The 21556-nt window shown below is 35.2% G+C and overlaps 1 protein-coding gene across 1 annotated transcript in view; it reads right to left on the bottom strand.

Moving 5' to 3' along the window:
• Window positions 1–21556, bottom strand: part of LOC128814067 (lipoxygenase homology domain-containing protein 1-like) — a 132043-nt gene that overhangs the window by 54237 nt on the left and 56250 nt on the right. The window contains exons 18-24 of the mRNA XM_053989636.1: window positions 16261–16480; window positions 14812–14966; window positions 12164–12377; window positions 10690–10880; window positions 9080–9290; window positions 3785–3936; window positions 993–1071 (exon numbers count right to left, since the gene is read on the bottom strand). Coding sequence (XP_053845611.1) covers window positions 993–1071; window positions 3785–3936; window positions 9080–9290; window positions 10690–10880; window positions 12164–12377; window positions 14812–14966; window positions 16261–16480 — 1222 coding nt within the window. The remainder of the gene's footprint in view (window positions 1–992; window positions 1072–3784; window positions 3937–9079; window positions 9291–10689; window positions 10881–12163; window positions 12378–14811; window positions 14967–16260; window positions 16481–21556) is intronic.

The following is a 21556-nucleotide window of genomic DNA, read 5'->3' as shown; positions in this document are numbered from 1 at the left end:
AAGTGAATGAAAGTTTGATTGTTCATTTTAATGTAACCATCTAGGAAATAGTCTCCCATCCTGTTTTTCTGAGTCTGAGTTTAACCTACAGAGCCATTTTGTAATCTTGGGGTTCTTTAGAAAAGAAGAAGGAACAAGAGACTCAGGTTATCATACTCTGGAACAATCATTTCTATTATCAACATTACCCTGCAGGAGTAAAATACCTGTAGAATCTCTATTCTGTTGTCTTTAAAAAACAATGGGCAAAAATTGTAGCCAAAGGATTGAATAAAATACCAATTCATAATACTCTTTGTTGTTGGTATTTGTTTTCAAGAAATAGACAATTTTTTTTAGCTATAATAGCTGATTTGGAGTCAGCAGTAGGATGAGAAAACATGCTGCAGCAATAAAGCCTTTTTAATCTGCCAGTCAACCTCACATATGCAGGATCCCTTAAAAAATATTTTGCATGGATTAGAAGGAAAGAACCTGTGAGGCCAGAACAGCCTCTCTTCTGTGTACCACTTCTCAATCTAATGAACCAATTTTATGTTCTTATCTTTACATAGAAGCATATAGCCCTGAAATAAATTCCTTTTTTTGATATATCCATCATCTAAAAATGTACAGCAAGACAAAATGTACAAGTTTCAAAAGCATGATGGCATACTGCTTTATGAAAAACAAAAGCTTTGTTGACTGTGCTTATAAAAAGATAGAAACTTCAATGGAGAACAATTTCATATATAATTTTACAATTTTACATCGTCACAACATTTCCTTGGAATCCCTTGCACATTTTAGTAAAACCAAGCTGGATCTGGATACTTGACATGTATAATCCAAAAGAAATAATGAACACCAGAAAATGGAAATCAATTTCATGTTTTCTAAATTTTTTTAAAACACTTTTGTGTTAAATTTCAGACATTTCCAAAGTACTAGGATCACCTAAATCTAATAATCTACATCATTATTACCTTACATTAACCAAAAAAATTACCAACCTTTTCTTAGACTTTTAAATCCAACACAAACTTGATTCAACTTGCCAAGGTATACAGATTTGATTTTGAAAATATCCACCTGTAATATGAAAATAATCAAAATTATATTTTAGTTAAACTTAATAGGGGTCTGGTTTTGAGTATTTATCAGTTTAGCCTAGTGTGTCTGATCATTGTTTTGCACCTTGATAAAAGCAAATTTATCTCATCTATACCATTTAATTGTGTTTGACTTCATAATTAAATATTATGTACTATAGCTCATCTTTTCTTATCCAGTTGATATTATGAGTTATGAATTTCAGAATGCCTCTGTATTTAGTAGGAAGTATTTTTGGAAAAATCAGATACACACACTAGCAATAAAATTCTCCTTTCTCATACCTTCATGGACTGAAATAAACAAATCTTAGTGTGTTGAAAGTTACTTTGGTCCAGAACCTAACTTGCAATGAAACTGATAAATACTAGATGTCTAATAATTCTGAAAATCTGGAGCAATTTAATTTTCACTAAAATTCACAATTAATTTAGTGGGAATTAGGCATGTAAATGGGAATTAAGTAAATGGTATCTGCAAAGATTTCAACCACTGTGCTTTTGGGATAAGGATGTCTCCTTGAAATCATCTCTACAATAGGCCAAATTTTCTACATACAACAGACTTGAATGATCAATAGACTTCACGGAGTCTTTCCTTTTTTCCATACCATAAATCTTTATAGTTTATTCACTTTTCTGCCTATATATGCTCATCTTCTCCTTTGAACAGTCATCTTCATAATCTCTGGGAAAGCTCACATAAGTATGTGCACTGACACTGGGAGCACATGTTGCTTAAAATGCATATTCATTGGCTTTTTTTAACTGAGCCTGAAGAAATGAGGTTTGGAAGTATACAATTTATGAATGGGTTCATCTAATCTTTTGAGAAACCAGCTGCAAAATTAAATCTCTACAGATAAGACTTTCATTTCATGTGACTTCATGATTTATTGTGTTGAACACAGAAGCAGTTGTCTTGGGTTGAAAACGCAAGTTTGAATATAACAGTTGGGGACTAGTTTGTGGGTTTGAAAAAAAATAATAAAACCCTTGCATTGTTCCCATAGTGGCACAGTTCCAGAATTTCAATGTCAGTGAGAATAATATTGATCAAAAGAATAATCTAGAAAAAAAGACCAATAACTAAAACCAGAGCATTTGTCATTTGAGGGTAAATTGGAGTAAAGAGAACTGCAACAGAGTGAATATCCAAAGAGTTGCTACTCGAAATCTTTCCTATAAGAAGAAGATTAGGGTCTTATAGCCCAGGATATAGAAAAGCCCTTTAGAATTTCAGAGGAAGGATTTAGCAAGTCTGAACAAGCCTGTTCAAAAACTGACACAGAATCTGGATTATACAGAAAAAATCCTTGTGAATTTGCAGATGAGTAGTACTTCCACAGGAATGAGTATTCACAGAAGTCAAGTGCTATTGTTCAGGTTTTTCTCTACAAGTTTTATTCTTGGCAAAAAATGTAACACATTCTTATAAAATAAAGAAGTTTTTTAAAAGGTTTGGGTTTTTGAAAGAAAGAGGAATCTGTCCCTCTTCCAGTCTGTACTGATACCTTACCCACTGTAGCAGGCAGTCTTGTTGTTCAGATATCTCTGACACTATCCTTAAGACATACTACACAGGACTATTATCTACTATCATCAGAAAGACTAATCTATACAATTTCCTACATTACTCCTTCAAAGAAGATGAGCTCTACTATCCTGTCATTATTTTCAGATTTAACTTGTGAACGCTGAGCTACCAGTTTGATCAGCTCTTGATTAGCACGACATTGGGTATGCATATTCTCTTCCAGAATGGAGAAAGAAAATACAGAGGACATAATGACTAAGATCCGGGTTTCTTTTCACACAAAAACCTTGTAGCTTCTAGAATATTTAAAGATAGTAAGAAAAGCACATAAAATAAACACAGGTGTGTGTAAAGAATAAATGAAGCATATATCAAGTACATTTCTCTAGCTTTCTGCACCAGAGGAGAAACCACACTAAGCTGGCTGGCAAGAGTGAAATACTCTCTCCCACACTCCCTAGAATAAGATTTCCAGGTACTTCATTTCAGGATTTCCTTAAAACAAAAAAAAAATTCCAAGATGTAATTCTAAACACTAGGTTCTAATAAAGTATCAGCTAGATATGTTCTGATTTGAAAGAGATGTTTCCTTTTGATCTGAAGTCTGTTTTAGTTTGTTCTTTTGCCAATAACTACTCAAGGAATTACTCTTCTAGGAAAAGCCATTTAATCTCAAAAAGCAACAATATGTTTACCAAAAAGCAAGAAGTGTATGGAAAAATTTGAAACATGAAAAAATAAGAGTCTTCTTGAAACACCGACAAGTGTTCTGGAAAGTTAACAAGGTAAGTTCATAGATTACTTTAGATGGAGTGGCTGCAAATGCGAGTTATCCTACAGAAATATTATCACTTCTAACAAACAGGCATATTTTAATAAAGCAGTGGTGCTTCCCCAGCCTTTAAAGTCCTCAATGTTAAAACAGAACTCTTAGAGGTCATTTAGTCCAATTCAGAATTAATTTATCACCTTAACTGTTTTACTGTAGCACAACAGTAATGATGCTTAAAAACAATATGCTAGCTATGGAGACAATCATAATATGGAATATAAAACATTAATATTTTTTATACTCTATCCATAAAAGGTTTTCTGAAAATATAAGTTCTAACAAAAAGACACACAGATTCAGTTACATTTTTCCTCATTATTTTACCTGCCCTCTAGCAAAAGTGATCAGGCTGTTTTTTGAGTTAAGCCATCGCTTCCCCGAGTCACTTTTTTCTCCTTGTATACGAAGATAAACTTCTCCAGTGGCATCTGCCTTCTTCAAGTCTCCCGTGTGCAAATGGATTTCATACTCCACAACTTCAGAAAAAATAGACAAAATAAACCCAAAAAGTCAGCAGGAGAAAACACTTGTCATCTTGCCTGACACCTACATTATATACCAATTCTTAGAATTGCAGATTTCACCCTAATCCCATACTGTACCACCAAACAAGGCCTCTTCAGTTCTGGTGACATACACATAACCAAAACACATTCTTGCTGCATAACAGGATTACAATCTAGAGAATATAGATTTGCTCGGGTCTGACACCACTCCCAGAAAATAAGTGCTACTGGTTGCTGTTTGGGGCACAGGATCTCTTGTGTACTGTCCCCTTCCATATAAGGTAGGAAAATCCTTCTTTGGAAAAAAGCCATACATGTATCCTCTTCTGAAAGTCTAATTTTTTCTTTCTATTATTTACTAATATTTCTTTGATTTTCCCTCCCACTGTTTTTATTTATCACTAGTTAGACCATAATACTATCACAATGATCTTAAGTTAAAATATGTTAATACAAAATAAAGATAATGAATTAAAAATTCTTTCAACATCAGCTTTAGCACATAAATAGAAAATCCTCCTGACATTTTGTATCATTCTCCACAGAACCTGCCATTAATGATATAATAGCCCACAAATCCAGGTCAGATAACTGAATTTTGAGTTTAAGGGAAAGGATTCCTGAGTTTCTCAGCTGTGGTCATAGGATAGAGATTAGAATAGACACCCACGTCCCCTATACAAAGCTTCTGCTTCTTTGCCTCTTTTTGTGACAATACATAGGGAAGTGATGCAGATGAGACCAGACTGAATTCATGTCAAAGAAACTTCATGGAAATCTCCTATGCTCACTTTTTAAATGACCTATTTCATTGGAATGGAAAACAAGGAACAAGGAAACACTTAAACAGAAGCAGGTCACAATCTCAATATTCACTGTTATTTGCATCATTTTAACAACAAGGACCCCAGGACAAAATAAGAAGGGTTTTTGGGGGCATAGATTTTATTTTCCTTCTGATGTTGTGTGCTCTAATTCAGTTTATAATAGTAACTATCATTTGCATAGTGTGTTCATTTGGGCTCATTTGTGTTATGAGCTGGTACTGTTGATTTAGCAATCTAACTTTGGTGGCTATATTAGGACTGAGATCCTTATGTAGCCAGCAGGGGAAGGCAGGTGCTATAGAAAACACCTCTAATGGGTTCCCACACATTCTAGAGAAAAACACAAGAACTCAGGAGTCTAAATTTAGATAGTCTAAATGTTCCTCTGCTTCCAACCACAGGCATCGTTTCTTCAGGCTAAGAATAAAAGCTATGCTCTTGTAGCTACACATGTTTGTAAAACACGACTGTCTAATATTTTTATAAGAACAACATTTTTCTCCACTGTAAAATGCAGAGTCTTGTTTGGGATGCAGGTGATGAGCAGTGCACATGTACCAAGAATGTATCTGAAAACATTTCTATTATCTCTTGAACTTTTTCTATCACAAACATGAAGACTTTTTTTTTAAGAACTGAGCAGCCTTAAAATCCAGCATTTTACAAGTCCTGAGCTATGTTTGACTACCAAAAATTATGAGCCCTTTCTCCCACAGCCTTCATCACTGTAGCAGTAAAACACAGAAAACATCTAGACTACGTAACATTTACATGCTGGAGAAAGTCTTCCAGCCTCTCTGCCTCCTGTCCCTCCCTGGAACTTGGCTGGCTCTACAATATCTGCTTTCCCAGGCAACTCTGGTGTGCAAAGGAGGGGAGTGGTGCTTTAGACAGACATGAAATCAAGAAGAAACAAAGCACTTTCAGTTTCACAGCTGACACAACAAGCTAGAGAGCACGGAAATGCACATTATTCAAGTCTGAAACATATATTTCAGTCTAATGTACATCATAGGATACATGAATATCTGAGTATACATCCTGGAAACTTCTGCTATTCTCAGTATATTTTTCTTCTTCGATCAATTTTTTTCCAAAATAAAAAAGGTCTATTTAAGCAAACTGTACATTCTTTAAAAATATTATAATTATGAGAAAGTTCTAGTAGGTTTAAGAATGATTCAATGAACACAGAAGCTAAAGCTGTCATTTAGTTTTATGTGTAGGTGATAGGAAAACAGGGAGAAAAAAAAAGTGTTCTGAGGATATTTATTTTAAGCTTTTCTTACAGCTCTTTTCACAAGTTGGTGCTATTCATGTTGAGTGTTATAATCAAAAGGTTTGAATTCAAATATTGTGACATCTTATATAGCCATTTCTTTCTATTTCTAAAATAAAAAGGTCCCATAACAGGATTAACGGTTTAAAAGAGTGGGTTGGTATAGACTGCAACATTAATATTAAAATGGATTCATTAAATAATAAGAGCTGCATAAGTCTGCTAATAAAAGTCTGCTTGTTTCAATAAACTTCTGAAATCTATTTATTTGTCTTTACTTTTTACTTCATGAGGATGATGTCTGAGAAAATCTGCTTGCTTAAATGTAACTTTATTTCACTGTAGCAATATTTGCTTCACGGACTCCACCTGGGACTATTTTTTTTTTAATAATTTAAACTAAGGACTGGGAAAATTCTTATAATTTATGGTATCACTCATATTTGATGATAAGAAGTAAACCAAGAGTTTTCCCAGCCTGGGGCCCAAACATATCTCATTCCTTTCTTCAAGGGAGTTAAATATGTGCTACCAGGTAAAAGACAACATAGCTGCATTAAGGTCAGCACAGCTACACAGACTTGATCTTTCTGGAGTTCCAGATGGTTGAAAATATGTGAGCTGTCCAGGTGACACTTTAGTTAGCATTTAGTCAATGGCATTTTGCTTTTAGGGGAGTTAGGATACGAAGTTTCTGTGTTGTTCATTCAGAGTGTTGCCTCATCTTTGTAACTGGGCCATGTGAGCAGATTTGTTGAAGTCAGAAGGCTACTTTTATGAGTAAGATCAAAATATTTTGGTTCATGTGGCTGGCCACTTCTGTGGAGGTAGATGAGAAAGCACAGTGCTCACATTTTTACTGCTTTTGTCTATTAATATTTGAATCATTAATATACAGACCCACAAGCTTAGCTTAGAAATGTATGTAGTGTTTCTGCTGAATCGGTACTTTCAGCTGAATCTGCTGAATCTATTGATGCATAATTTAAAGCTCAATGCAGTCATAGCAAATATTTACTATTAATTTTCCACTATTTAAGTGAAATAAAATTATACAAAGTAGCCCCTATGAAAGGAGTCATAACAGAAAGGGGATGTTGAGAAATGGGGTAAAAGTTTTTAAGCTGAGTTTGGGAGCATTCTGATTGTGTTCTGTATGAACAGCATACCCCAACAACAAAAATCTATTAAGATAAGGTATTCTGTTCAAGCTTGTCATTCTTCGTCTCTTCCCAATCCTATTTATAAAAATTCTCTTTCAGATGTAAGTCACATATTGCAAAACCGAAAGCAATCACCTAATGTTAATTTAAAAAGGAAAAAAAAGCCCATAAATTAAAGATAGGAGAGTAAATACATATTAATTTTTATTATTATTTTTATTAATTTCTTATGTGTGTGTGTCTATGAATAAAACCAAAATATAACAAAAAAGACATTTTAGACTGAAGTAGTATTTGGACCACAAAGAATAAAAGTGATATTAACACTTCCAGTTGTAAATCACTGGACTTCACAAAATGGTTTGTGAGAAACTTTCTAGGTTGGTAGATACTCCCATCTAAAGATTAATTTTTGAGAGAGACCATATACATGTCTTTTCCCAGAAATTTTCCAAGAAAAACACCCTACATTTCTAATATACCTCAATAATTAATTATTTTACATATCAGAATAATGCTTTTAGACAATATCTCCATTTGGCTCTTAGCACTATAGAGGCTTTGAGAGGAATAGTCTAGAATTTTAACTTCTTAAAATTTTTGGACTTTTTATATGAAGTAAAAAAATTATCAAGTTTGAATTCAGAAAATAATTGTTCATGTTTACAGTCCTTCTCATTTTTTCTTAAATAATTTAGGGAAATAGCACCTTTTAATAAGATATAGAATTACTATATTCATAATCCAGCATCCAACACCCAATGTTTTTTGAATCTGATGGATCAAAAGTCTAAAATGGTAAGATTTTTCAGTACATTAATACAAGGTGACAATTTTTTAAATTATGCAAACCCACTCAAAACCAGAAATTTAAAGGGTCTTTGCTGTTTCTTTCAAGTTTCAGCTTTAAGTTAGATGAAATATTTAGGAAACTCTCTTTAGAGAATGGTCCGCAAAAGTCCTTGTGGTCTATTTTATTTCTTTTTCTGGGCTGCTTCCCTCTTTTTCTATTAGTTTCCATTTAAGCAGAACACTCTTTGTTCTATAGCCTCTAGCAATAAACCTCTTAACTGGCACTAAAAGCCTCAATATATGATCTTTAATCTCTCCATCAATCCTCTTTATTCTAATGAGCTGAATAAATGGGAAGCTTGTCCTTAAGTAGTAGTGATCAAGTTATCAGTATACAATTGGTTGTTCCAGGGGAAGTGGTTAGGGGTGGTTGGCAGAAATCACTTAATTATCTCTCTGGCATCATATCATTCACATGTGTTACTAACAGCAGAGAAACATGCAACTTGATGTGTATTTTTGTAGTATATCACTTGCTGTGCTAGGAATTTTTCATTGACATCAATAAAACACTAGTGTTATTGAAATTCTTGAATATTTCTTTGCTGGCTAACTGTGGCATTTTAAAAATTCTACCTTTGTTGTGTAGAGGGTCTACAATACTTTTCTTCATTACTTTGTTTCTAGATCACATACATTTCTTTGTGAATAGGAAGAGACAAATAGTATCACACAGTAGATGATATTTTGTACTCATCTTCAGCTGACATAGCATTAATTTGAAGAGATAATAAAGAATCAAGAGTTAAAACTGGAACATCATCTAATGTGGAAGAAGCCAAATACTATGTTTGGTATCATCAGTTAGAGCATCTCTCATAATCCTCATACCAATGATTTCTCTTTTGTGGTAAATACATGTGCAAAACCATCACATTCCTTAATACCAAATGCTTATGGAAATCTTCACACAGTATTTTTGGCCCAAAAGAGATGTACTGGTATTCCAGAGACAGATCCTGACCCCACTAACAAAAAAGGACATAGCTTACCAGGCAAGGGCTCCTGATCTGCATAGAGAGCTGGCAGCTCCACACATTTGTCTTCTTTAGGGTTGAACCAGCAGTCAAAAGCTAAATACATCTCTTCCTTTGTGCCTGTGTGCTTCATATGCAGTGAATCTAAGTGCCACGGCTGTTTTAGCTCACTGTGTGGGCCAGTTACCTGAACTTTGTATATTGAGCCAATATCTGCCAGTTCATCCTATGTGAGGAGAAAGACAAGATGAATGGATCTCATTTCAAAAAAAATTGTGCCAGAACAAACATAGTTGGCAGCTGTATGCAATAGTTGAACAAACTTCAGTAGTTAAAAAATTGGGGCAGATTTAAAAACATGAATGAGGAGATGGAATGCTTGAGGTTTGATATTAAGGAACAAGCAATGGCAGTCACTGCTTAAATTTGTACACAGAACAAGGCACAATGTTCATATATATATATTATAGAGATTCAGTAGATAATTTTCAGGCACATAAGATTTAACCAATTTTTAAAACTTTGGACAGTTTTGAGGAAACATCCAAGAGATCCTTCATCCTCACTCTAGATCATAGAAGTTGTACATTAAAATCTTGCATTCATACTTGAGGAAAAAACCAATCTACTTCTACTGGAGATAATACACCATCTCTAGGACATACCATTGCTTGAGTAGGTGAAAGCAGAGGAGGCCTTAGATATTATACTTAGTGGTTTAAAATATTTTTTTTTTTTTACTGTAAGCAAAAAAAAGGGGAGAAAAGTGATGTTGTGTTTTCCTATTCAATACTTCTCGGGTTCTTTTCCCTGCTCTTTCATTTTAGATATGCTCAGATAGTAGAAGTCCACATGACCTGACTTCAGCCTTTCCTCTGACAGGGCACTTCCATCTTCATACTATTTTTTTTTTTTCATATTTACCAGAGGTTCTTGGAAATAACTCAGAAAAGCCCTCTGAGTACTCCTCATTTTGGATCATGTTTGTGGTTAGTCTAGTCTGCTTAGTTTCTCTTTCACTAAAGAAAAGAGGAGCATCAAAATACAACAGATTATTTCTTTAGCTCAATCATAAAATTCAATTCATTAAGAGGAAAAAGGAAGAGACAATAAATAACAGGGGGAAAAAGAGAAACCATACTAGAAAAACCAGTTCAGAGAAACTGATGGCAGGGATGAATAAATTATATGAGAGAGAAAAGAGAAAAAATTAACCTTCTGTGCATTTAATCTCATTTATGATTCTTCCTTCTCTATCATCAGCCCCAAAAGCTCTACAGTATCCCATGGCATATTGTATGCTTACAAATTGCTGATTTTTCTGAGATCAACAAAGCCTGTAAATCAGTACCTGCCGCGTGCTATACACTGTGATGTGCACCAAGGGACCAATTTGCTCACTTAAACATTCTTACTATGAGACACTGGGAGAATTTGCTCATTCAAAAACCATTGTTCATGTGTTGCTACCTACAAACAAAAATGATGATCTGTGCCAAACTACACAGAGGACTTAAAAATCAATTTGGTAGTTTAGTTTAAAGAATCAATTTATCTCAGAATTAAATGGATTATTGGCTACATGATTCGTAGGGTTTTCTTGCAACAGAGAAAGGTTGAAGTACTTTGATCTGAATTGCTTTTCCTGTGACTTGAAGTGGCAACTTTTTGTGACTCAGGTTGCCATAGACGATAAAAGAAAGGCATATTGGATCCTCTTCAGCACTCAAGTCAGATCCCGTGATATCCATTATCCAGAAACCTGATGACTTCATGTTGATTTCAGGCAGTTTAGGACTAAGAGTTGACCTTCTACCTTTAAAAATTATCAAAGAGAAAGGAAAGATGACAGCATGAGAGAATGGCATCATCTAGCAGGACCACAGCCTTTACAGTACACAAACAAAGCTCTTTTTGCAGGTTATGTTGTATCTATAGCAACTGCTTACTAAGAATAACACATCAATATCTTTATTATATTTTTTGTGAAAAATTTAGCAGCTTAATATTTCGTTTCAATGGTATTTTTTGAAGCCAATGTATTTTCCTTGTCATGTTTGGAAGTAATTGCTAAGATAATATTCAGTCACCTTTTACAAGTCTAAGTAATTGTTCGTTAAAAAGCAATCAGTGTTACTAAAGTAAATTATCATTTAAGAGCACGTAGCCATATGTAGCATGTGGGCACCTAATGCAAAAAGAACAATTCTAATGAACTTTTCTTGTCACCAGATGTTACCTAGCAAAATAATAGGTGTTGTAATAGTGTGAGACTGACAAGTAACCTATAATAAACACACAAAGTTATTTGCCAGATGCTCAGAAGATCAATATCACTATCTCCCTCTCTTTTTCTTCATTAATTGTTGTTATTCTTCATTTTAGTTCTGTTTTAACCAGTCTAGGCAAAGCGAAAATGATTTCATGAAGAGGAACAGCTCAGGAAAATGTACTTTCTACAACTCAGAAAGAACACACAATTGGATCAAGGACATCTTATATCTTACTTCCCCTGGACAAAGTTCTGTAGTTCATTTCCTTTGCAGTTAATTCTTTTCACAGGATTGAAGGAAGAAATCTTTTACTACTTCTGAATGACTAAAGGTCCTGCTGTAAGTTCTTTCGCCAAGTACCTCCAGGTTTAGATTTGTGCAAATCATGGCATAGTAGTAGGTGTGAAATGAGCAGAAATGAGCATACCAGAACTGCTGCTTTGTGCTGTGGAATACTCTCACAGGTAAAGACTAGGCTCATTTCACTGAAGTAATTTTTCTTTAGATTTCAAATGAGATTCTAGGCTGGAAAATAGTGCATAAAATGTAAGCTATTTATCCCCATGAGGTGCACATCCTAAGCTTGGCTATTTATCTCTCATTGAATTATGCTGTGTTTAATTTGGAAGGCAGGTGTTCCATATGCAACACATTGACAATACAGAATTATACTAACTTTAACCTTACCAGATGTGGCTCTGCTGTAACACGAGGATCAAACTGAAAATTCACATTTTCAATAAAAGTAGGATACTATAGACATCTAAATGAGCTGTAGTCAAATATATGTATATAAAAATGGGCAGGTCAGTTCTGCAGCACTTACCAACTGTTACAATCTCACAAACAGTCTCACATAAACCCAGATGAGTATCAAGCCAGTTCCACAGTGGAAAGACCCATTCTTTGTCTGAATCTTGTGATTCCTTGACTGTTACCATCTTGAGGTACATCCCCGCTCCATAGCCTTCTCCATCATGTCCTATGACCACTTTTTGCAAATGACTCAGAGACACAGCTTCCACCAAAAAAGAATCCACCTGCAAAACAGGAAAATACTTAATAAAACAGAATTTTGACTTGAAACTTCAGGGAAAATGTAGGCCTGAATTCATCTGAAAATTCAAAATTTTTAAAATCTGATTCTTTGTGAAGTCTAACATAGCATCTTGCTGCTGAATCTAAGAAAGCACACACTGATTAGAACTAACATTTAATCCTATATTCATCATTAACGATGCATTGTAATTTCATTTGATCTTTGGTCAATACGTATCACCGCATCAATCATTTCATATTACATTAAAATCTACTTTCTGACAGTCAGTTATGATAAGATTTTGGTTCTAATGAAATTTCTATTTTTCAGATATCTAGTTTCTAAAGCTTATTATACAAGTCTAGATATAGATATTAAGTTCTAAGCAAAAGTTAGAAATCTAAAGAGTGTTTTTTCTCCAAGATAGCTTTATAATTCTTCTCCAGTAGTCAGAAAACCTGACTTTTTACTTTCCCTACAAAATGAAAATAATTGTGGAGCAAATTGAGAAAGTTAAAATGAAAGTGAAGAGTAAAAGATGAGAGATGGGAAGGGAAGCAGAATGGAGAAGGCAGAGATAGACAAGCGAGAAGTAAGCACAAGTGGTAGTAGATGAAAAAAGGGACCAGAAAAACAAGATAAGTAAAAATGTGAAATGTAAAAAAATTGTTTGCCCCACTAAATTTCTATAAGAAAGCCAGATATTCTGTATAGGGCCCAACCAGGGGCCAGATGGAACTCACAGTAACTGCTGAAGGTTAGAAAGTTATGAACACCTGGATTTTGAACAGCAAAGTCTAGGAATATAATTAACACCATAATTCAAATAAAAGAATTCAGTAGTAGGCACTAATTAAACTGGATGTCAAAACAATTAAAAAACCGAGATATTAGCAAACTCACCTCTAAAAGAATACAGTAGTTTTCAAAGTCCTATGTATTGTCCCTATTACTTTTTAAATAAAATATTGGAGAAACAAATTTTCTGCTACTAACAGTGAAAGTACTTTCATATAAAAGAAAGATCTTATTTTTTACTAATAGTCAGAACCGAACAGCAGATTGTGAGCAGAAATCATTAACTTCATTAATTAAGATATTTTAGGAAATAAATCCATGTATGAACATAAATTAAAATAATTACAATATACTGCTGTCTTCCTTATATAGGCATAGTTCTGAGAAATACACAGAAATTAAATTTAGAAATTGTCTCAGTTCATTACTGATTCCAATTTTACCCTAACAAGTGCTGTGGCAGTTATCTAATATAATTATTTCAGAGAAATCTAAGCCTCTCCTTGACAATGGACACTTTCAAACATCCTTGTTCAGTGAGTGAAAGTCTCTCGCAGCGCGCCGTCGTGGGGCGTGCTGGGCGGCGAATGCAGGGGCGCGACCGTCCCCCTGCAAGTTCTGCAATCCCAGCTATCGGCAGGTTCAGCGCAGGGACAGATAACGAAGACACGGGTCTTGGGGTGAAGGCTGGATGGGTTTATTAAGTGAAACCAAAGACCAACGACAAAGACCAAAGACCAAGCTGGGGGCGGGGGTGGTGAACAGAAGTTTTTATACAGTAACTCAGGAGGAGGGGTGCAGGAACATTAACCAATGAGGGTAAAGCTGGGGAGTGGTCTAAGGTGGGACTAAACCTATCAGGGGAAATAGGGGAGTGGAATAACACAAAGTAACAAATAGGGTGTCGAGTATAACAAAATAGACAGGGAACACTCTGGAAGGAGGGGTAGGGATAGGGAGGATTGACAAGGAACATTCTGGAGAAAGGGGTGGGGAAAGGGAGGACTGACAACTTGGAATGGAGGGGGTTAGGGAAGACCTTGGGAAGATTGGCAGCTTGGGAGAGGAGAGGATTAAAGAGGAAAACGGGGTAGACATGAATTTTAAACAAAACACACTACAACAAAAGTCTAATTCACAAGAGAAGAATTTTATTTATAGTGGTTATTTAGAAACACTGGGTTTATTTGCATTCACTTTCTAAGTGGAATTTTTTTTCTTGTCTAAACTTGCTGATATTGAGTTGCTGTTTCAAAGTGGGATTGTGGTTTCAGAAACATCATAGACTGCAAAAGTCTCTTGGAAATTTCTCTAACTAATTTTTCACTGATTGTTTAATTTTTTACTCCCTGTTCTGTCCTAAATTTGGAACAGAAGAAGTCAGAAGCATGATCACAGAGGTTCTCCCCACTAATCTGCTTTCTATTGCTTATGTAGAGTCTTTATTGACATGTGGGTATGTTCTTGTACAGGAAATAAATAACACTGGCATTGGTCTATTGTGAATACCTGGAAGATAAATTCTCTGAATGTTTCCAAATTCTTGCATATCTAGCCAGATGTATTCTAAGCAGGCATTAAGTGACACTTAATGCAGTGCTAACTGCACATGTAAGACTGCAGTATGGTGCCGTTACCTTATTTCGCTGAAATTGTCTTCCTTTCATTAGAGATGTATGAAGTTTCCTCACACCTGTGTCCCCTCTTTTGCCATAGAGAGTGATATAAACATTTGCAAAAGTCCCTGCTCCCCAGCGGTCACCAATATGTACAGAAACAACATACTTATAGACTGTACAAAAAGAAAATAAAAAGTTTAATTAAAGCTGATTAAGTACAAGCTATACCTAAAATAAAACAGCAACACAGAATATTTAGTAAGACTATAGATTTTTTAAAATTTCTTCAGCTACAAAAAAATCTGCTACACAGTGAACGAAAAAATCAATTACTCTCTATGAATCTGATCTCTTCATGCTAAGCTCAATGAAGACTTTCCATTCACTTAGAAATTTGAATGAAATTGGAAAATTTAGACTTATGAATGTAGGCAAATTCTGCCTGATTCTGTTTTATTGTGCAAGATCTGGAAAGTAAGAACTCATTTGAGTTAGTTCAGGAAGTAAACTAAACACTAATAAAAAACTGAATTATCTTTGAAATAGATAATTAACACAGGTCAAAGAATAAGGTTATGCAAATTTAAATAAGAAAAAATTGCACTATAGCATCTGGATGCATGACATGACATACAAGTACAAAAAATTACAAAATGCACTTATTAACTTAAAGAAGGAAACTCTAAAGTCTTTGCCTTTATATTGATCCTGTATGAATGAATTCTTACAGTCAGATCAGATTTTCTTCTGAGGAAGATCATTTAATTGCATATATATTCAGGCTCATACAAAAAGAATAACCAAAAATTTTCAAATGTCATTTTTAATGTACAGTTCTGCAGAGTTAACATTTAACTAATGTAACACTATACTTTATTTTAAGGTCATGAATAGGTTTGAGTATTCAGGGATCCAAACTTCTGGAACTTCAGTTTAGCAAAGCAGTCATGTCTCTAATTACTTTTATCTCATGTGTAACTGCTAACTTTTCTGAACAATGCAGGACTTCTGTAAGTCTTCACATTCCAAGGGCATCTCTGAGACCTCACAGCATGACAAAAAAAAGTAGTCCTTAGGAAAAAAACCCCAACCTTTCTGTGCAATAAGGCTTACTTTTGATACTTATATTAGCAAGTAAAGCTATTGTAAGCTAAGTAATTCAATAGTAACTCTAGAACAAATAATTTCCATGGCTTTGAACATGTTGGTTTCCCTAAAAAGTCCAATTGTATTGTTTAGTTTTTCTCACTTAAAGTCATGCAGAAGACTTAGCAACTGTAAAAACCAATATGCAATTTAACTGGAAAATTAGAATAGTTTTCAACATTCTTGTGTGCATATGTGAAGACAGGTGCAACAGAGCCACTGAAAGTATCAAATCCAGACAAAGCACTATATTATATTTGTGGCAGTGATTTATTTTCAAGCAGTTAATTTACAGTGTTTATGTCTTCTTGGTGTTTTTACCTGGTAAAGTTTTCTGGTCCTGAGTGACTGTGGGGAATTCTTTTATCAGCTCCTTATCCCCTCTCTTAAGAGTGAGCCAGCAGTTACACTCGAAGTTCAGTTCTTGTTTTGTATGCAACTCTTGTAAGTGAAAAGACTTCAGATGCCAGCCCTTAAAGCCTGGCACATCATCACAGCTGACTCGAATCTTGTATACATCTCCCAGATCTCCAGTCTCAACCTGCACCAAATAGCATGAGGAAGAGGGTACTGTCAAGGCTGGTTCCCTTAGAAAGATTTTCCCCAATCCCAGTGTAGAATTTCTAAACTTAACAGTAAATAATGGAAAAGTTGAGTTTGAGGCTGGTAAAAGTGTGATGATAGAATCAATCCTTTTTATTTCCTTTTTATTTTTATTTATGGGTGAGATTATCTCCTTTATTAGTATTTGCAAGCATGATACTCTGTAAGCATACATACTGCAAGCATGATAACTTTGGAATGAGTCAGAGAATTAGTAAGATCTGTGCATTTAGGCTATTTAGACAGAAGGTAACACAGGAAGTTGTGACCCTACTAGATAAAGAGAGCATTAACTTACGATTAAAGATTCTAATATCAGCAGCCAAGTGAGGTATTAATTTAAAGATGATTACTATGAGCCTGGAATCACAGAATTGTTTAGGTTGGAAAAGACCCTTAAGATCATCAAGTCCAACCATTAACACAGCAGTGCCAATTCCACCAGTAAAACATGTCCCTGAGTGCCACATCAACATATTTGTAAATACCTCCAGGATGGTTACTCAACCACTGCCCTTGTTAGCCTGTCCCAGTGCTTGGCAATCCTACTGGTGAAGAAGTTTTACTAAATTCTCATTTGCTAAATGGTTTTGTCTAGAACATAAAACTACTTTACAACCAATTCTTCATTAAAGGAAAGGTATATTTCTGAATAAAAATAAATATGTTACAGAAATAACTGTGTAGGACAACACAGCCCTGTTCCCATACTAGATGTGGAAATTCAATAACTCGTTGCTGATTGTGGATAATGATTTGCATGACATTAACCACTGCATATGTCTTCTGAACAACAGGTAGTAGTGTGGCAGCCATGCACTGGACAGCTACAAGAAAGACAGGATCAGAAATGATTTTGAGTGAAACAGCTGAGAACTAGTAATTTTTAAAGGCAACAATTTTTTTTAATTAAGTATCAAAATACTTAATACAAAAAAATGTTGCCAGTGGCTTTGTTCTTCTCCCTTATTGCTGCTTTTCCCCCCCCCACATCAGTCACAACATAAGATTTGGTGACTTTCCAGGGAATAAATCCTTTGTGCACCCTATAACATCACAATAATAAACTGAAATTAGCCTTACACAATCATGCTCTGGCTCTGACAGCACCACCAGCAGATTGGCTCCTAAGACAGAGCACAGACCTAACAGATCAATTTATTTTGCTTCTCAGCAGAGCTCTGAACGTGACAGCCCTTCACTGCTGACCTCACTTGCTTAAAGCTAGTTCATGTGCATTTGCACAGTGAACACAAGCATGTAGGGAAGTATCAGCTCCCTTATTTTAATTAGAGGGGTATTAAAAAAAAAATGTGCTTTTGTCATTTTGGAAGAGTTGGACATTATTTTTAGTAACTGTTATGCACATAAGAAATAGTAAAATATCAGAGTATGAAGAGGAATAATTAATTGAAAATAAAGCTACCTGCCCAAACCGTTTTACAGGAATTTTATGATGGATTTATGATGCAGAACTTATGAAAAGAGGCCTTTGGTAGGAAGGAATTGCACTTGATGGATTAAAAGATCCCTTCTAGTCTGAATTTCTTGAGGTAAGTATTATAAGTGGTTGCCATGCCACTCCTACACAATTTCATGACTCAGGGAATTGTTCAAGGAGCCGAGAAGAGTTCCTTTCCATTGCCTATATAACAGCCCTGGGCTGCTCGGAACCTCTCAGCTCCTGAACCATAACTCCACAGTACTCAAAAAGGCCACACAGCAGTAGTTATACACCAGAAAAGAGGGCACCAGACTTGTCCTCTCTCTAAGCCTAGCCTGCCCTGCCTGTCTCTGTGCCATCGTGCTCACAGACATCAAAGCTGTCCCTGACTTGGTCTCCACTCCTGCAGCATGAAAAGGGAAATGAGTGGGCAGAGTTTCGCATCAAGATTTTTCATTCATGCTGTGTATGTTGCAAAGGATATCATTAGCTATGTATCATTAGCTGTGGTGGACTAAGTGGATTAATTCCTTGCAAAATATGCATTCCACCTAATTAAACTTAACAGGAATTATTTGGGTTCATTGAGAGGAGAGTACACAGGTTCTTCACCCAGCTAAACTACAGTTCTTTCACAGACAACAAAGTCATTGCTTCTTCTCTTTCAGAACCAGACTACTGACTTTTAAAATTATTTCCTGCACATTTTTTTCTCATGCATGGATCTCATGACTGTATCACACAGCTAGTCTAAATGCTATGAACAACTTATTCCATAAAGCTCTCTCTTTGGGAGTTGCAAAAGTACAGAACTTGGTTATTTTTATGTGACAGGGCAAGCTGTAATTCACATTTTACTTTGTCTTCTGCTACCCTAATTTGCAATTCACTAGGATTTTAAGTTGTCATAAATACATGTGCTATAATCCTTGTAGGAAATGCACAGAGGAGATTTATAGCAAAATACAGGACAGACAATTTAGAAGCCACAATTGTCCATTTTGTTTCTAGAATCACAGTTTCAATTAATTCCCTGATTGCCACTGAACTAGCAAGTACTAATCATACTGTTTATGATCCGTGGAATTAAACACCAGCTATTTTCAAATGAGTGTAGCAGATAGTTCCCCTTTTTTCATGGATTTGTTTTTTCACTTACAGTTATGGCCAGTATTAGCCTTTTTGTTCAGATCCATCATTGTACCCAGTGCTGCCATTACATCATTCTTGTAATCCTTTTCTGACCAGTTTAGTACAAGCAGTTTTCCTTTGGTATATGATATTCTGTCTTAGATGCAAAATTGTCTGTTCCCTCCACCAATGTCTATTAACAGATGCAACATGACCTTCAAAGCAGATACAGACATATAATCCATCACAAAGCATATATCCAGTGAATGTCCTTGTTTTAAATTTGTTTTTGCAAGAATATTTGCAAGAGGATACTTTACCTCATTCATTATTACAATTTCCTAATTATTTTTTTCACATTTATTTCTTCAGAATAGTTTTGTCTAATATTCAGAACTTGAAATCTTAGCTGAGTTGGCACAATTTGTCACATACTAAAAACATAATATGTTTTCCATTACATGCCTGAATATTTAAGAGCATGGCTCTTAAAATTAGGAGGAGCTACTGGGCTTCAGAGACAGGTAACTGATAAAGATTATTAGAGAATTTCATAACATTTTAAATTTTTTCCTCTTTAACTCACACAGGGCTTCTCAAAGATGTTGTGCCTAGGGTAATGAAAGCCTTGTAAATTTTACTGTTTGGGTGCATATTTAAATATAATTCCTTTTCATTCTTTTCTCTGTTAAAACAAACAAAAAAAAAATCACACCCACCCACCCCATAAATTATTCTACTTAATAGGGTTTCATCAAACCTACTAAAATTCAACTGGACAGCCATCTGTCACATACTCCAGAAATTCTTCTGCTTGTTGTTTGCAGCATCATCTCATACTGTGGAACTGGATTATTGTATTATGTGATTTGAAACTTTGTCACCTTTTTGATCCTTAACACAAAATACATTCAGAATTTATCATGTATTTACCAACAGTCCTACTTGAAGAGCACTATTGCTCATTGTGTACTACCTGTGCTAGTGTTTTGGACAACAGTTTTGGGCATCCTAATCTCACACTCTGTCCCATGTATTTTAAGATTCTCTGGAGAACAGGATGTGCACAATACAGGAGGACCTTCCAAAGACATACTCTGACAAACTCACTCTGCTAGAAGCCAAGAAACAAAGATGACTGTGAGAAAGACCTATATATTTAACAAATCGATTCATTCCATGTGAGGTCAATGATTGATTCCAATCATCAACAGATTACCAAGGAAAAAAATTCCACCACTTCACTGGTTTCTTGCCATGCTGCCTTCAGTGCTACAACTCCTGTCACATTTCATAACATTGATGCAATCACCTATTTTTCAATTTATTTTTAAAATCAGTGTTAAATTAGGTGTTCTAATTAAATTAATTCTTTTTTAAGCAGCTCAACTACCATACAACACATTTTTGAGACTACCAAACCCCAACTGTACCTAAGAGAATGCTTCCATTTTCTCTCTTTTAATTTATTCTTTATGCTTGCTATGTGCAATTAAACTACACCTGTTCTTTCATAGGAGTTGATTGGGCATATTTTGGATGGAAAAATCATTCTGAATATGATACACATCTGTGCAAATACTTGTGTGAGAACACCTGGAAAATCAGGAATTTACATGCCTTTCTGTCCTCAATGTGCAATAAATGTATCTCTGAGATCAAAAATTAAGCTTACTTTTCAAAACGATGAGAGCTGCTTATAGCACATAACCTGTTGTTCTTTTTACTGCACTATATTATTAAGGATGTTTGTCTAGGACCAGGATCTTGGGGGAAGGTTAAAAGTTCACTTATTCGTGCTTTTTGGAAAGCTGAATTCACAGCTTGTCCTCCTTGTGATATCACGTTCATGCCTCCAGCCTGCTGCTACAGTGAGAAAACAAAAGTGAAGTTTCTGCATTCTTCTGCATAGTCTTAGTAAGAACAAAGAAAGGGAAAGCAAAACAAAACTGGGTTCACTGGCTCAAGCACCTAAAGCGGTATGAGGGTGTTTATGGAGATACCTGTGAATCCCTAAATGTCCCTTTATACCAGAACTGCTGTTCTGTAAGCTGCACTGTAAGCAATGCGGCAAAGAGATAAAATGTCATGCACAGTAAATAATGCTCAAATTGTACTAACTTCTTCATACAAAGCAATAAAAACAAGGACACAAATAGCTGTGGGGAAAATACAGGCACTAACCCAACGTCTATCCAAAATTCAGAAAGCTGCTGGGGTGGAAGGCTACAACCCATAAGGTACTGTGTACCAAGGATAGTAGACTAAAAGAGACAACCACAACTGACACACAGAAATACTAATTTCTCCTAGTGTAATACCCAATAATTGAAATTAGGCAGCCTTAACAAGGAATACGTGCCACTTGGGAAATTACCAACACGCTGGATGTAGCAGCATCACTGCTTTATGCAATGATGCTTGCCAAAATTCAGTCAG

This window comes from Vidua macroura, chromosome 1, assembly GCF_024509145.1.
Source record: "Vidua macroura isolate BioBank_ID:100142 chromosome 1, ASM2450914v1, whole genome shotgun sequence".
Lineage (NCBI taxonomy): Eukaryota > Metazoa > Chordata > Aves > Passeriformes > Viduidae > Vidua > Vidua macroura.
Note: the sequence above shows the minus strand (reverse complement) of the source record. Positions and strands in the feature narration are given on the sequence as shown.